Source organism: Castor canadensis, chromosome 15 (assembly GCF_047511655.1).
Source record: "Castor canadensis chromosome 15, mCasCan1.hap1v2, whole genome shotgun sequence".
NCBI classification, from domain to species: Eukaryota; Metazoa; Chordata; class Mammalia; order Rodentia; family Castoridae; genus Castor; species Castor canadensis.
The window spans coordinates 73,355,130-73,370,478 of record NC_133400.1 but is presented as its reverse complement, the minus strand read 5'-3'; the positions used below and the strand labels follow the sequence as shown (position 1 = coordinate 73,370,478).

The window sequence follows — 15,349 nt, the reverse complement described above, 5'->3', positions numbered from 1 at the left end:
ACCCACTGGGCTCTAGAAATTAGTACATTATTAAAATTGGTTTTCACATAAGCAAGATGGGCTAGAAACCGCAGCCCCCTCTCCATACTACCACCTCACCTTCAATTTGGTCGACGGGGATATGGAGAGAAAAAGGAAAATACTGTAAACAGACAGAATTTCTGAAACCACATGACTGAGCAGTCTATGCCAGTCTATGTGAAGCTGGGTGCTGGTGGTCACGCCTGTAATCCTAACTATTCAGGAGGCAGAGATCAGGAGGATTGAGTTTCAAAACCAGCCCGGGCAAGTAGTTTGCGAGACTCTGCCTCGAAAAAAAGCACCACAAAAAAAGAGCTAGTGGAATTGTTCAAGGTGTAGGCCCTGAGTTCAAACCCTAGTACTAAAAAAAAAAAAAGTCTATGCTACTTGAGGTTGTGGCTGCAGTTTGAAGAAGCTGAGAGGTGCCCGTTCAGCACCGCAAGTCCCTAGAACCCCTCCAATTGCTGAGTTCCAATAACCCTAGGAGTGCCCCCAAAACCCCTCTGAGCACCCCTCAGCCCTCAGTTCCCTCCCATAAGACCCCCCCCCCAATCTTCTTGAGTGCCTCCAGCCTTCTGATGGCCTGGAGCCGGGTGCTGGATGAGGGGTGTGACTGTTCACACACTGTCCCCTCTGAGGGGCGAAATGGAAGGGCTAGTGCACTCACACGGTCTCTTTTATTCTCTCTTGTCTTGTGAATGTTGGACTGGGGGGTGCAGCTCAGTGCTAGAGGGCTTACCGCTTGCCTAGTGGGTACAGGTTTGTGAGTATCACTCACTAAAGTGGAGCTTTAGTGAGAAGGGGAAATCCCAAACCAAACCACAACTATACCCTTTCTGGAAATATCTAGTCCATTTAGTCTCTCTCTTAGCAGAGAACCATATGGAAGTGATCCACCCAGCTGCACAAAGGTGGCTTATTCTTGTAATCCTAGCTACCTGGGTGGCTGAGATCAGAAGGATTGCAGTTTTAGGCCAGCCTGGGCAAATAGTTCATGAGACCCCCTTATGGTTCCACATTTCTTCTACAGACTGCCCAAATCATGCATCGATCTGCCTGGTCACAGCATTTGACCTACCCCCTCTCAGCCCTCATCCCAACCCCTTCCTCTCCACAGCCTTCATAGCCTTACCTGCGTGGAGGCTGTGGTCTCTGGCACCTGCTCTGGGTCCTTTCTCCATTTGACCTTCTCCAGGTTCCTCCCATTTCTAAAGTCTGGTTCCAGCTCACTCTTCTAGAAAATAGCTATACTCTCACCTTTACCAACCCTGAGTTAATTCTCCATTCCAGTATAGTAAAGAGAATTAGAATAACTGAAGGGGCACTTAGAGCAATTGTCTCTGACTTCAGTTGAGGAAAGAGGGCAGAGGATGCTAATGTATTCAGCTTAGAAAGCTGAAGCTGAGTAGGAGAGGGGAGAGATGGGAGCCTGACTGTCATTAACTCCCAGGCCACAGCTGGCTCAGCTGCAAAATGAGAGGGAGGGCAAGAGGCTGAAAGCGTGAGTCAGTTTCCTGGTAATGTGATTGATTTCCTTTAGTTTTTGCCCCTCTCACAACTCACTGCAGCTTTGGGTGTTGGAATGTAAGGAAAGCCCAGGGGCTGAACATGGATGGGAAATCCCTTCCCACAGGTGCTCTCTACTGAAAGGGCTTGATAGTGGGACCACCAGGGAAAGGGACGAAGCTAATGGGGTACTTGTATCTGTGGAAGTTCTCATGAATGCTACTCTGAACTCCCAGGAAGTCTGGAGCATGCCATGGTTTAGCTCATTCAGGAATAAAAAGGGGTGAGCATATACCTGCTGCAGTTTTCACTTAAAAGTTGCCACCTGGAATCCAGACTTGGTCTGTGGTGACCCCAAAGCAGAGCTGAGCCCTGCTTTCTTGATGTGCAGCCCAGATGGCAGCTCTGCAGGGCTGAATCTCCCAACTTAGAGTAGAAAAAAGAACCCCAATAAAAATGAACATCAATGGGTTCTTAAAAATATTAACACCATTGGATCTGACTCTAGTATTACAATATATAATAGTGTGAGGAATTTGTGACGAAGGGTAGGAGGACAAAGCATTCACTCAGAGAGATCTGAATGTTGGGGTACTCTTGGAACCTCACTTCTTGGCTGGCAGGGGTCCCTTGAGTTCTGGTATTTTAAGGATTTCATGTAGGAGAAGCTTGGCTACCTTCTGCAAAGACTACTGGAGATAAACATGGTTATCTGGTCATAGCTGTGAACTCCTTACTCTTCACACGAAAGGAATGTGTTAAATTAAGAACTTAATTTAATATTTGGAAGTATGGGGCTTTCCAGAGGTGAGGATTGATGGATGAATCATACGGAAATGCATCAGAGTGTGGAAATTTTTTAGTATTTATTTATTTGGCAGTACTGGGGTTTGAACTCAGGGCCTCTCACTTGCTAGGTAGGTGCTCTACCGCTTGAGTCACAGCCCCAGCCAGGAGTGTGGAAACTTTATTTTCTGAAATTGTTGGTGGAGCTGAGAAGAGGATCACACCTTTGCTTTAATTTTTTGAATTCTCTTCTAGGGCCTTCACTAAGAAACCCAAACTGTATTATTGTGCTTATTTTACCTTTAGAAACCTGAGGATCACATAGGACTTATCTTGGATCACACATGAGTAACCATCTGTGCTGCTTTGCCATGGACAGTCATGGCTTCTTATTGCCAGTCACAATTATTAATAGTGTCCCCTTTCCCTCTCCCAAGTACTGTGGTTTATATTTAAGGATAAGGTCACCCTAGCCACCTGACACTTTGCCGTCAGGATTGGAGTCTACATTTCATATTCACTAGATCATCCATTTGGCAAGTGCTTTTTCAGTTGTCAAAAGTCCTTTCTTTTGGACTTACCAGATGACACACATTAACCTATCCCTTAAAAGCCCTATTGTGTAATATACATCCAAACAGACCAAAAGGAGCAAGCATCAAGCACACAAAACTTGTAGCTAAAGACAACATGAGGCCTCTGCTTGAAACATTTCTGTTGACTTGTTTATTTTTCACTTTTTGTTTTATTCTCACAGTTATCAATGCCTTTAAAAAGTACATTTAAAGATGTCAGCAAGCATTATTTCTTGTGTGTCCTGATATCAAGTTATTTTTAACTCTGTTTCTCTTAACAGGATTTAAAGAAAAAATTAAACACATATCAGGACAATTCCACTTAGACTTTGTTCTGGCAATGATTTCTCTCTTGAAAAACTTACATAAAGGGAGGTGACATGTTTTGCAGTGCCCTGTAATTAAATAGGCCTGCTGAGAAATCATTCTCAATTGTTTATGATTCTTATGATTAATCCCCATCAGGGTGGGTGCCACTTAAGTTACATTATCAACACTAATAAAAGTCCAGCTCTGGAATAAGGTAGCTATGGCTGAAAAAAAATCACCTTTGTCTTTGTAGAGCTCTTTTATCTTATTGCTTGTCTTTTTTTTTTTCAATGACGTGTGTGTGTGTGTGTGTGTGTGTGTGTGTGTGTGTGTGTGTGTGTGTGTGTTAGGTCACTTTAAGACATAAATTGCAACATATAGAGCCATTAACCAAGAAATAAGTCTTGTATCTTTCCAGGTACAATTCCAGAAATGAAGCTGGAAATTTAGCCCCCAGGTGTCATTACCGTAGCTCTCCTATATGACTGGAAGAAAATCAAATTTCAAGTTCTTCCCATTTCTCCAGCAAATGTCAGAGTATGGCAGTAGGCAGATTGGATGGTAACAGTAATTTTTAAAGCCAGAAATTAAATTAAATCAAAAAGCACAGTGTGCTTCTGGTTCAAAGAGTGTTTCTTCTGGGATGAAGAACATCTCCCCAGGAACAGCGATTATGATAGTAATATTTTCTCATGAAGATGTGAGGCACCAAGTTTATGTAGATTGCAAAATTGAGCTACTGTTGTCCAAAAGGAAAAGTCCTTAGCGAGGTGTATATGCATTAGGGAGAGGTGTGTGCAAGAGGGGGCACGATGGGTAGGAAGTCTTCTCAAATTGTTTTCAGTTCCTATTCTTAAGGAGGAACAACGAAAGTCCAATAATCTTTTCCCTGTAGAATGGCCAGAAAGTTTGATCACTCAAGAGAACATGTTTTGGGGCAGGAGTGCAGTGGTACACATCTATAATCCCAGCTACATGGGAGGTGTATACAGGAGTATCAGGGTTTGAGGTTTGAGGCCAGCCCTGGACAAAAAGCACAAAACCCTATCCAAAACATAACAAAAGCAAAAAAAAAAAAAGATGGGGGAGTGGCTCAAGTGGTAGAGTGTCTGCCTAGCATGAAGCCCTGAGTTCAAACCTCACTACCCCTCCCCAGCAAATAAAACAGAGAACATGTTTTACTGTAAATATATGTGTTGATTTCATGGTTTATGTTAGTTATCTTTGTCATATTACCCTTTTCATTGGTGCATTCCACAAACAGTTTTGCGTGGTGGATTATGTATGGAGATGGCAAGCCTGCTTTGTCAGTGTAGGGGGGGGACCAGGGATGGACAGAAAGGCAATTCCTTGAGCTGCCTGGAGTCTGGGAATTCAGATGTGGTGGGAGCTCTTCCCACATCTGGAGATCAACAGGCCTGCTCTGACAATTTCCAAACAGCCCCAGAAAGCATTGTCTGCACCCACAAATGTTCTCTCTGTCTGGTTTGAGCTAGGCAGGAAGACTGCCTGGGGGCAGCCTGCTGTTTCTAGCTGCTGGTGGCCACAGCAGGTTACTGCTGTCTCTTTCATCCTGGGGTTTTGCCCCTGCACTGTGTCAGATGACAGGTAGGATCTTCCCACCAGCAAGTAAGCCGCCGGTGTCATAGTGTAAACTCTGCTTTAGGCTGGTATCTTTGTGTTATACCCCCACCCATCAATGCCTCTCTGATGATTGGGTATTAATAACTTGAAGACAAATAGATAACAGCTATACAAGAGTTAGAATCATCTGGACTTGGGGTGGGAGGTTGGGGGTGGGTGGAGGGGGCTGAACACAGGAGAGGCTTCCTTCATGAACATTTTGTACCTAAGGAGTTCATATCGTCATTGGGGCATTCTCCTTTAGGCCACCTGGATGGAAACTATGTAAGATTAGTTCTTCCTTTAAGCAAGATTACCAGGTAATTCTGTCTCAAAGTCACAGAGACCTTGAGTTATCTGTCCTGTAAACCTGCCTGCCAATATTCACTCTCCAAGGCACACCTTTAATTTTCTAGACGATTCACAGCATATTCTTGGATTTCAAGAAAAATCCTATTAGGAGGGGCTCTTCCCCTCCCAACCTGTGTTATAACCTTCTCCTTTCCACGTCTTCTTTCCTTTTAGTCTTTATCCTTTGTCTTTTAGGGGTTTCCGCATTTTTATGCCCTAAGTGGCCAAAATATGTCCCTCCTGCTGCCAAAACACACAGGTGACTTAAGGTCATAAACTGGTGGACAGGCCAACCATTGTTCTGCACACATTCCTGATCTAAATCAAGGTAAAACCTGGCCTGGATGGCCTCAAATTGGGTCAAGGTATGGCCAACAGGGTAACCCTTGTGCTTTCCCCTCCAATCATGTAGGGGTCTGGGATTAAAATACCAAACTCTTCTATCCGTTACTGTGTTGCGTTTTGACCTCTGAAATACCAGGGCAAACATTGCTTAGATTATTTCCCCATCCTTTTTCGTGGACATCTTGCCTCCTATTTTCACTTTCTGGGAAATTTGCCAGTTTTTCAAGGACTGGGTAAAGAACAAAATAAATATTTGTAGGTGGCTTAAAAGGAGAATAAGTACATTGGAGGTAACTCTGCCCATCCAAAGAGAGGCATTTTAATTGACTTTCAGATGTTTTAAAGTAATTAACTGGAGAGATTCGGAAGATGGAGTTACTGGGTCACTTTTCGGATTTGTGATCAAGGGACGTGTGTGTTGGGGGAGGGGAGGAGCCAGAAAAAGTGAAGGCAAATGAATAAAAACTCTTAAAGTCCAAATGAAGGATTGAAGTTCGCTGTCTTTATAGATGCTAATCAGACTCAAAAGTTGGGGGGGGGGAGGTGATGTTCATCTCTCACCATTCAGCAGATATTTTTCCTTTCAAAACCCTTTTGGAAGGGATTTCTCTCGGATCGCGGAGGTTGGGCAGTTTCGCTCTTTATGACGAGGTGATCAGCCGGCTCGTTTCTGCTCCTAAGATGAAAGCGGGCAGGGCCCTGGCTTCCAGCAAAAGTCCCTGTCCCTAATCAAGTGTGAAATGTTTGCCTTCCTCGCGGGGCGGCCGCGTCTCAGCGCTTTGCAGCGGGGAAGAACAGGGCAGGCTGAGTCCTGGGTAGGAAAGGCCGTCGTCACCTGTTGGGGCGGGGACAGCCGCCTCCACCGGGGACACAGCCCCCAGTCCCCCGGGGACCGGATCGGACAGACTGGGGAGGCCGGGGCGCTGGAATGCAGCTTTCTCGGGGCGGGTGGGCGAGGGAGAGACTGTGCTCGGCAGTGGAGGGCAGCTCGGGGTGGGGTTTCGCGCGGTCCCCTCCTCCCTACCCGGCCCCTTCCAGGCGCGCTCTGGGCGCTTTCACAAGTGCGCTCTGAAGTTTCCAGAGAGCGAGGAGCCCGGGCGGCCAGGGGACAATGGAGGAAAAAGAAAGCCAGAAATGTGAGCTGGGCCGGCCTTCCTCAGCAGACAGCAGACAGATCCAGGGTGAGTAACAGAGTCATTCAAAGATGGAGTTACAGGGACGCGTGTCCTTGGCCGCTCGCTGCTTTTTATAAAGCCGAGACCCTGCGCCTGGCACCGGGGAAACCTCGTTCTTGGGGGCGGTGCGTCTTCAAAACTGAGTGGGGAACTGGTGGCTTCTGGGGCTTCACTTTATCTCTGGTGAGATTTTTAAGAAGCAAGGAAGGCGTTGGCTGATGTCACATTGGTAGCCCGGTGAGCCGGCAGTATGTGCGATATCTCTAGGCAGTGACAAATAAATTGCTAAGCAGCTTTTAGTCATTTGTCCCCCGTGCTTTAGCGGCGAGCAGAAAGGAACTGGTTTTGTGCAACTCCCACTAGGAAGTGGCGTGTCCATTCATTGATGGGGAATGCTTGCGGGCTGCAAAAGTTTTGCAGAATTTGAAAGTTAAATCCCGGAGTTTAGGGATGTTTTATTTTGCACATCAGAAAGGCTGAGGCGTACTTCCTTGAGCGTCTGGGTTGAGAGCTAGAACTTTGGATCTTCTTTGTGTTTTAATTCAAAAGTTGAGCATTGTTAGACAGTTTTGGTCAATTTTCTCCAGGCGGTTTCCTTTTCATTGTGTTTATAATAGACTTGTATTTTCCTTAGGGAATTCCCAGAAGCTTGTGTAGTTCCTAAGAAATTGTGCCTGGGGGGTGGGGTGGCAAGGACACTTTTGTGCTCTCCAGGGTCTGACATCTATGATGCCAGCGCATGCCATATAGGATAGGCACTGTGTTGATGAACACACAATCTTGAACCCTCGCCATCCCACCCTGCGCCAGGTTCAGCCAGCGGCCAGATCCTAACAAAAAGATGTGCAGGAGTGCAGGGTTGTGTGTGGGAGTAGGGATTAGGCACTGGGGAAAAGGTGTGTGTGTGTGTGTGTGTGTGTTAAATGCAAAAGGGAAGTAACCCATGACTCATCCTCATGGAAAATGCAAAAGTAAGCCAGACAGAAGAAAATACAATTAAGAGAGAGAAATCCCCCAGAGACACGCAGAAAACCTTAAGCTTCCTCCTAAACGCTGGGTCTAAACTCCCCATTTGTTGTCTGTGCTTCAAAGCTGAGCAATGCTTGAGGGTGGGGTCTGTGGGGTTCTGGGGGAGATAAACCTCTCACTCCACTGGCCCTCTCTTTTGATGGGATGGGATCATACTGCAAGAATTCAACCTCCGGGCCTGTCCTGGAAGAAAAGGATCCAGATTCGAGAGGGAGCAATTAGAATTTAACTAATTTAAGAAATAACTTTCAAACAACCAGAGCAATTCCCTGATGTTTCCAAGGCCTAGGATGGTCAGACCGAAGCTGTGGGCACTTCATTGACTTATTCATTCAAAGAATTTGGGACTTCTGTTGTATAGTAGTTGCTGTTTTAGCTTCTGGGGATCCAGTTGTGAAAAAAGTAGACTAAAAAATACTTGTCTTTGTGGAATTAATATTCTGAGGGGTGGGGTAGGGTGCTAGAAGCAAACAGTGAACACATCCATAAAATATACAGCATGTAGATGGTGGGGATACCAGATTTAGCAAATTAAAATACAGGATGCCCAGTTAAATTTAAACATGAGATACACAGTGAATTTTTTTTAAAGCATAAGTATATCCCAATAATTGCCTGAGATATACTGATACCAAAAGAATTATTCATCATGGACCTGAAATTCAAATTTTACTGGATGTTCTGTATGTCTTCTGGCAACCCTAATAGCTAGAAAGAAGGCTATAGGAAAAATAAGGCAGGGAAAGGAATAGTAAGTGCGGGGTGGGAGTGAAACTAAGTAGGCTTGTCAGAGAAAGTCTCATGGAAGTAATATATGAGCAAAGATGAAGGAAGCAACAGTAAGGATCCAACAAGTTCAAAGAGATTGAGGTCATCCAGGGTGGTGGACTTGGGCTTTTATTTCCAGGGAAGTAAGAAGCTTCTCGTAAGGACTTGTCTTTTATTTAATTTAATTAAATTTGTTTATTTTGGTACTGGAATCAAACCCAGGGCCTGGTGCATGTTACGTGAGTGCTCTATCATTTAGCTACATTCTAGCCCCTGGACTTGACTTTTAGAAAGTAATCCTGGATGATACTTGGAGCATAACCCAAGTGGGTCTGCAGTTAAGGGCAGGGAGGCCTTTTAGGAGGCTCTGAAGTAAACCAGGCCACAAACACTGCTAGTTAGGGCCAGGTGGTAATAAGGAGATGGTGATAAGAGAGATTCTGGATGTATATAGAAGGTAAAGCCAAAAGAATTCACTAGAAGATTGGATGTGAGATGTAAGAGAAAAGAAGGGTCCAGGATGACATCAAAAGTTTTGATCCAGGCAGGTGGAAGAATGGAGCTACCATTTACCTAAGCAGGAAAGCACTTCAGAGTGGTGGAGGAGAGGGTGTTCATGGGCTGGGGGTTCGCGGAAGCAGTATTTTTGTGTCAGCATGGAGCAGTTTACCAGGCATCCATGTGGAGATCTGACCCTAATTTGCATATTGGTGACTGGAGTTGAGAGGACTGAGAGGTATGAGAAATCAGAGACTGTGTGCAGAAGGAAAGCCCAAGGGATGCACCCCGGCACCCCAGCATGTACAAGTCAGGGAGATTGGAAAGATTGCAAAAAGAGTTAATCCCTGTTAGATCCCCAAGATTCATTCAGTTTTGTGTAATTATGACACTGTGAAGGAGTGTGGCTGCATTTACTGTTCTGGTGAGCGTAAGGACTGCCAGGGAGGGTAGAAACGCCACCGATAATGCCTCAGGCCCATATCTACCATTGTACTTCAGCTTGACTCTGCCTGTGTATCTATTTCACCCATTACAACTTGGTATTCCAGGGCTAAGACCATGTTTCATTCACCTGTTTATTCCTACCACCTAATGGAGCACCAGGCATATAAGAAGGCACCTCACAAACATTTGTTGAATGAAATGTTTAATTATGCCACCCCAGGGACTTTGAGTTAATCAATCTACTATAGATAATGATCCTTTGGGTGATCATGTAACTTATTGTCTAAACCCAAACACTTTTGACAGTGAAAGGGAGCACTATAAATAATTTCACTGGGTGACAGTTGCAACCCAGAGCTGTTTGGGCAGGCTGGACCATATGATCTCACCAAGAATAGCGCGAATCAGTGAGAGTTCTGTGGCTAGAAGGTTAAAAACCCACGTGGAAGTGTGCTGCACAGCACATTGGCGGAGTAGACACTCCACAATTGTTGGTGGAATTTGAATCTAATTGTATCATGTTCCCTTTGAAGGCCTCCCAAGTGACAGACCTTCCTTGTGATGCCACTGTCTGCCCACAGCAGCCCTGAGGAATGGAGTTTTGTTCTGGCCTCTCAGGTCTTGAAAGCTCTTTGCAGGTGGTTCATCCCTTGGTTGATTCTCCATCCCTTGACTGGCAGCCTCCCAGGGAGTGCCAGCTGAGGGAATGACAGATATGCAGGCTTCTGCTCTGAAACAGCCCCATCAGTTTCTGTCCCCTTATCCTGTTTTGTCAAAGCACTTATCACTACCTGGCACACAGATTGATATGGTTTGTTTGCTTTCTGCCTCTCTGATTATCATGTGTGTGGCTCAGGAGGAAGGGAGTTGAGTTAATCTTGATCTGTCTCCTAACTCCTTTCAGTGTATGGAGCAAACCTTCCATGAACATTTGTGTGAATGAATGAATGAATCAAGCAATCAGCCAATTAACTATCATCAACACTTGGATCGAGAATGCTTTTCTGGGTAGGGGAGAGACTGTCCCTAAGGTCTGTGCCAGGAATCTTTTTCATCATTGACTTCAAGTTTCAAGGTTTTTTTTTTTTTAGACCAATGTAATGGCCTGATTTCAGCTTAGTTTCCGTGCCAGGTTGCATATGGTGGCAATCTCTATGATATTGACAAGGATGCTGAGAGACCCTTGTGTGTATCCAACAGAAAATGTTTATTACTCAGATAGGCTTACAGTTGGAACAACTCTCTAGACTTGGTAGCTTTGCACAGGCAGGGTTCGTTTCTTGCTCACACACAGTTGAATGTGACATTCCTGGCCTGATGGAATTTCCTAGATGGCCCAGCCGGGGTCCTCCTGTCCCATCACTTTGCCACCACTCAGGAGGCTTCCAGTGGATTCTTTGCATTCAGCTGGCCAAAGAGTAAAAAGAAAGAGAATGGAAGACTATTTAGGAGGTGCAGGGGCCACTAAAGGTGGTCTGCAGTACTTCTGCCCACGTTGCATTGATCAGAATTTTAAGAGGCCCCAGTTTGATGGAAGGGACTGGGAAATGCAATCTTCCTTTGTGTGCACCACGAGAATGTGATGGTTTGAATGCATAGTAAGTACTGTGGGTGCCAAACTATGCTCAGAGAGGTTGTATAGCTAGGCAAAACAGTATCTGAACACAATATAAAGAGCCCCATGTTAGAGACGGCTAACCAAAAGCCACTGCAAAGAAGCGAGGGGAGCCTTTCCTAAAAGTGTGCAGTTCTTTTATTCCTGGGTTCAGATTGGGACCCGGTAGAATCTCAGAGAATCATCTGGTCCCAGGAATAAAATCTCAGAGAAGGCTGGGGTGTAGCTTAGTGGTAGGGTATATGCTTAGCATGTGCAAGACCCTGGGTTCAACCACCAGCACTAAATAATAAAATAAAATATCCCAGGGAAGCCAGCAGCACTGTTGTTGGCTCACAGCAGGTGTGAAATGCCTGGATGATGCAAAGCCCCAAATCCCTTGCTGAGGGTCAGCTGACCCAGCTGGAGTAACCTGAGTGTGGCAAAGAAGTCAACTTTGGCAGCTCCCCCAGTTGCCTGTCTGCATAGCTTGCTATATGGGTATCTCCTTTTAGATGTTCCCATAATCCTCTGCTTGTTTGCTATCTGCCCCCACCCCATTCCCCACTCATATGTAATTTCTAGAATGCTTGCACATCCCAGTGGGGAAGCCCTTTGGATCTCTGAAGAGTGTCTCTCTGGCCTTCCTCCTCCCCACTTCTGCTCTCGGGAATGTTTAAGGGGTTGTTTTCCACTTTAAGCTCCTGTTTGCTCTTTGCCCTGCTCCAAGGGACCTCCCAGGAGGAGTTGCTCGGGGCTGTGCAACGTTTGGGAGTGGCAGGAAGAAGAAACAGGGCTGTCTTTCAGCAGGGCCCAAGCCTCGTCTTCATGCTGTACAGCTTCCTTACTTTGTTAGAATGATTCCCAGAATAGCAAACAGCTAGACACACCCATATTCAAGTGTTAGCACCAAACAAGAAATAGACTTGTATTTCTGTTTGGAAGGCCTGGATAATCCACACTTGATCTTTTCCCTATTCATGTAGAAAATGAGGAGCTGGTGGGAGTTGGCTCCCTGGCTCCATGGCTGTGGAATTGTGACAAAATTTCCTTTGCCTGTTCCTTCTCTGGTTTATATGTGACCCTGCTGGATTTTTCTCCTCGGTTAAAAGGCCATATTGTCCCTCAAATGGCTGAGATGTTAGAGTTGTTGCTTCTCTAACCATAGGTGTAGGAGTTGGCAGCTTACAAGAATGGAGGAAGAAACTCAGGTAACTAGAAAGTGTGTGGAGGGCTTTGTATGGGGTTAGGTTGTTCAGGTGCTGGTGAAAGTGGAGCAGGTGCCTGGTGGTGGGACAGGAGGCAGATGGGGCTGATAGAACATTGGGCAGGAGCCCAAGGCAGGAAGGTGACACAAAGGGAAGAGGTGGGCTCTGCCAGTATTAGATGTCTGCCAGGTGGCCCTTCGTGGAAACTTCCAGACCCATTCACTGTCGGTGCTGTTTTTGTTGCTTTCCTCTAAATCACATTAAACCTTGTTAAGCAACTGGAGACATTTTAGGAAAATCCACAAGAAAGAGAAAAAAATGGAAAAGTAATGTAAGGTTGGTGTGAAAAAGTTAGAGAAGTATAGGGTGTGGGGAGTCAGTCAGTGGGGCGATGTCGAGGTTAGTGCTGACAGAGGATTCACAGTGACCTCTGACTCTCCTTCTAGCTCTTTTCCCAGTTTATTTTAAAGAAGAAAATGGGAAACTCTTTATAATCTCCAATGGTAGCTGTTCTGGCAATTGTGACCTCTTCTGATGAACGGCTCCTGTGGGTGCGTCACAGTCAGGCAGAATGCAGCTTTCGCCAGTTGTTGGGACAGGATGGCATGAACATTTATATGTGTGTGTGTGTGTGTGTGTGTGTGTGTGTGTGTGTGTGTGTTTGTGTGTGTGATGCCCACGTAAAGATAGCCCTTTTCAGAGAGCTATCATTAACTTAGCAGTTCTGGATAAATTAAAACAATACATTATTTCAATGAGGGCAAAAATAATCTTGAAAATCTACTTAGAAGTCTATAGTGTCATGTCAAGTAGATAGTGGTTTTGGTTAATAGAAAATGCATGAGTGACACACAGCAAAAGACAAGCTGGACCTCTTCAGATTACACATTTGCTCATCAACCTGAGATGACTTTTGCTGCATTTAGCTTTATTTTTTACTTTTATTTATTAATGTGTTTATTTTTGGTAAGACTGGGGTTTGAACTCAGGGCTTCACACTTGCTAGGCAGGAACTTTACCACTTGAGCTTCTCTGCCAGTTTATTTTTGTGTTGGGTATTTTTGAGATAGGGTCTCATGAACTATTTGCCTGGGCTGACTTCAAACTGCAATCCTCCTGATCTCTGCCTCCTGTTTAGCTAGGATTACAGGTATAAGCCACTGGCTCCTGGCTAGCTTTATTTATTTATGTATTTTTGTGGTGCTGGGGATGACCCCCAGGACCTTGACCACTGAGCTGCATTCCCAGACTTGCATCTTGCTTTATGCAAAAGAGGTCCTGTTCCATCTATGTTACTAGGGAAAGGACCCTAAAAGGTAGCTGTGATGGGAGTTTGAGCATTAGGAGGCTAACCTGTATGAGTGAAATTTCAGTGACTTCCTCACCATATTTTTAACCATATTTTTGTCTCCCCTTTTAAACTTACTGCTAAACTAATGAAAATTAGAAGGATTAAGTGATTTGGCTGTGTTTTTCCTCCCTTTCTTCATCTGTGTCTGATGGAGATGCTATAATTAGAGTGTAATGAGAAGTGAAGGGTGAACAAGAAGAATTATTCCCAGAACTTGCATCAGGCTTCAGAAGACTGGAACAGGAAAGCAGCCTGATATGAAAGTGTTTTCTGTCCCTAACCAAAAGCCCCTACCTAGAGGTCTATGTGGGGACATTTCTAAGCAGGGAAGAAGGAAAGTGTGTTGATGGCATTGCTTTTACGGACTGGCTTATGCCTAAACTCTGGGCACCTGTTGTTTTATATCACTCATGAAGTTTAGGTCTCTCTCTCTGAGATATAAGAGAGCAGAATGTCACATATGGAATCTATTCTTCTGCATTTAATTTTAAAGATAAATTACGGACAAATAAACTGCTTTTAACAAAATTAGAACAGATTCAAAGGATTTAGAGATACAAGGCTCTTGATATTTCCAATGCTGCTTCAATCACCCTCACTTTAATTAATGATGAGAATGAAGCTGAGAGAGGTCAAACTGTTTGAAATCTAGGATGAAAGCCAGGACCCTCAAGACCTGGTCTAGTGGTTTTCCAGGGAATTCAGGGGACAGAGTCACTTTATTCTGCCTGCATCTGTAAGACTGTATGGTACGAATCGTTCTCTGTGGGGAGAGCCTGGGATAGTGAAGAGAACCTGAAGGGCTTCTGAATGCTCTGTACCTTCTCTTTCTGGTCTGGCTTTTTAAAGAAGCCACTACCTCTCTTTTCTTAGTTAACTGGAATATTCCAGCTGGGCTACCCATTTCTCAACATTTGGGAATGAATGGGAAGTGCATAGTGGGCTCCAGATACTCAAAAGGAATGCTGAAGCAGGAGAATCCAGAGTTTGAGGTCAACCTGGACTATAATAGTAAGACAGAGAGACAGAGGCAGACAGAGAGAGAGAGAGAGAACGAACAAATGAATGAATGGAATGAATGAGAATATCCTACACATGTCCTGCATTCTAAGCATTGACCTTGCATGTCTTAGTTGATCTGTTCAAAGTAGAAACCAACTTGTCCCATTTCAAGGCCACGTTAGAGGCAGTATTGTTAGGTCAAGGCTATCAAAACATACCATAGCTCTTCCCTTGCTTTGCGTGTTTTAGTTAAAGTCCACTTCAAGTGAAATATGTCTCAATCTTTTCTTTCCCTCCTTTCCATTATTACCTCTAATAATATTCATTTCCTTGCTTGGCTTATGCTAATGGAGAAATAGAATTTCCAAGTGGTTCACATGTGTCAATGATTATCTGACTTATGTGGAGGGTGATAGCTGTTTTCTTGGTGATGAAACACATGTGTCAGAAACTAACTTCAGATTAAAACGTATAAAAACCCAATTACCAGGATGAAACTGTAATTAAAATACAGAAATAATTAGAATCATTGGAGTTAACTTTGTTATAATTACAGATAAGGGTAGGGGTAACTTAATTTCTTACAAACAACTTATCTGGCCAAGTGTTGTTCTTGTTCGGAATAAATGCAAAGAGAGTTAGAATAGCAGAGTTTTTGCTACAACATTTTTTTTTATTTAAAAAGTATGATTTTTCATATTTCTGATTGTGGATATTTTTTTCCCTTCTCACTGCCAAAAGAAAAAGAAAGAAAGCAAAAA

The 15,349-nt window shown here is 44.4% G+C and overlaps 1 protein-coding gene across 20 annotated transcripts in view; it reads left to right on the top strand.

Annotated features, from left to right (window-relative positions):
• The window catches only part of Kiaa1217 (KIAA1217 ortholog), a 444,456-nt gene that overhangs the window by 150,241 nt on the left and 278,866 nt on the right, over nt 1-15,349 (top strand). For 2 of the 20 annotated variants that reach the window (XM_074056508.1, XM_074056506.1), the window contains exon 1: nt 6,167-6,697. The exons of 13 other annotated variants lie outside the window; for them this stretch is intronic. In XM_074056508.1, the coding sequence (XP_073912609.1) occupies nt 6,628-6,697 (70 nt within the window). In that variant the 5' untranslated portion in view covers nt 6,167-6,627. Of the gene's footprint in view, nt 1-6,160; nt 6,698-15,349 lie in introns of those variants that run through there. 5 more of the 20 variants (XM_074056522.1, XM_074056523.1, XM_074056505.1 and 2 more) reach the window with 4 other exon arrangements.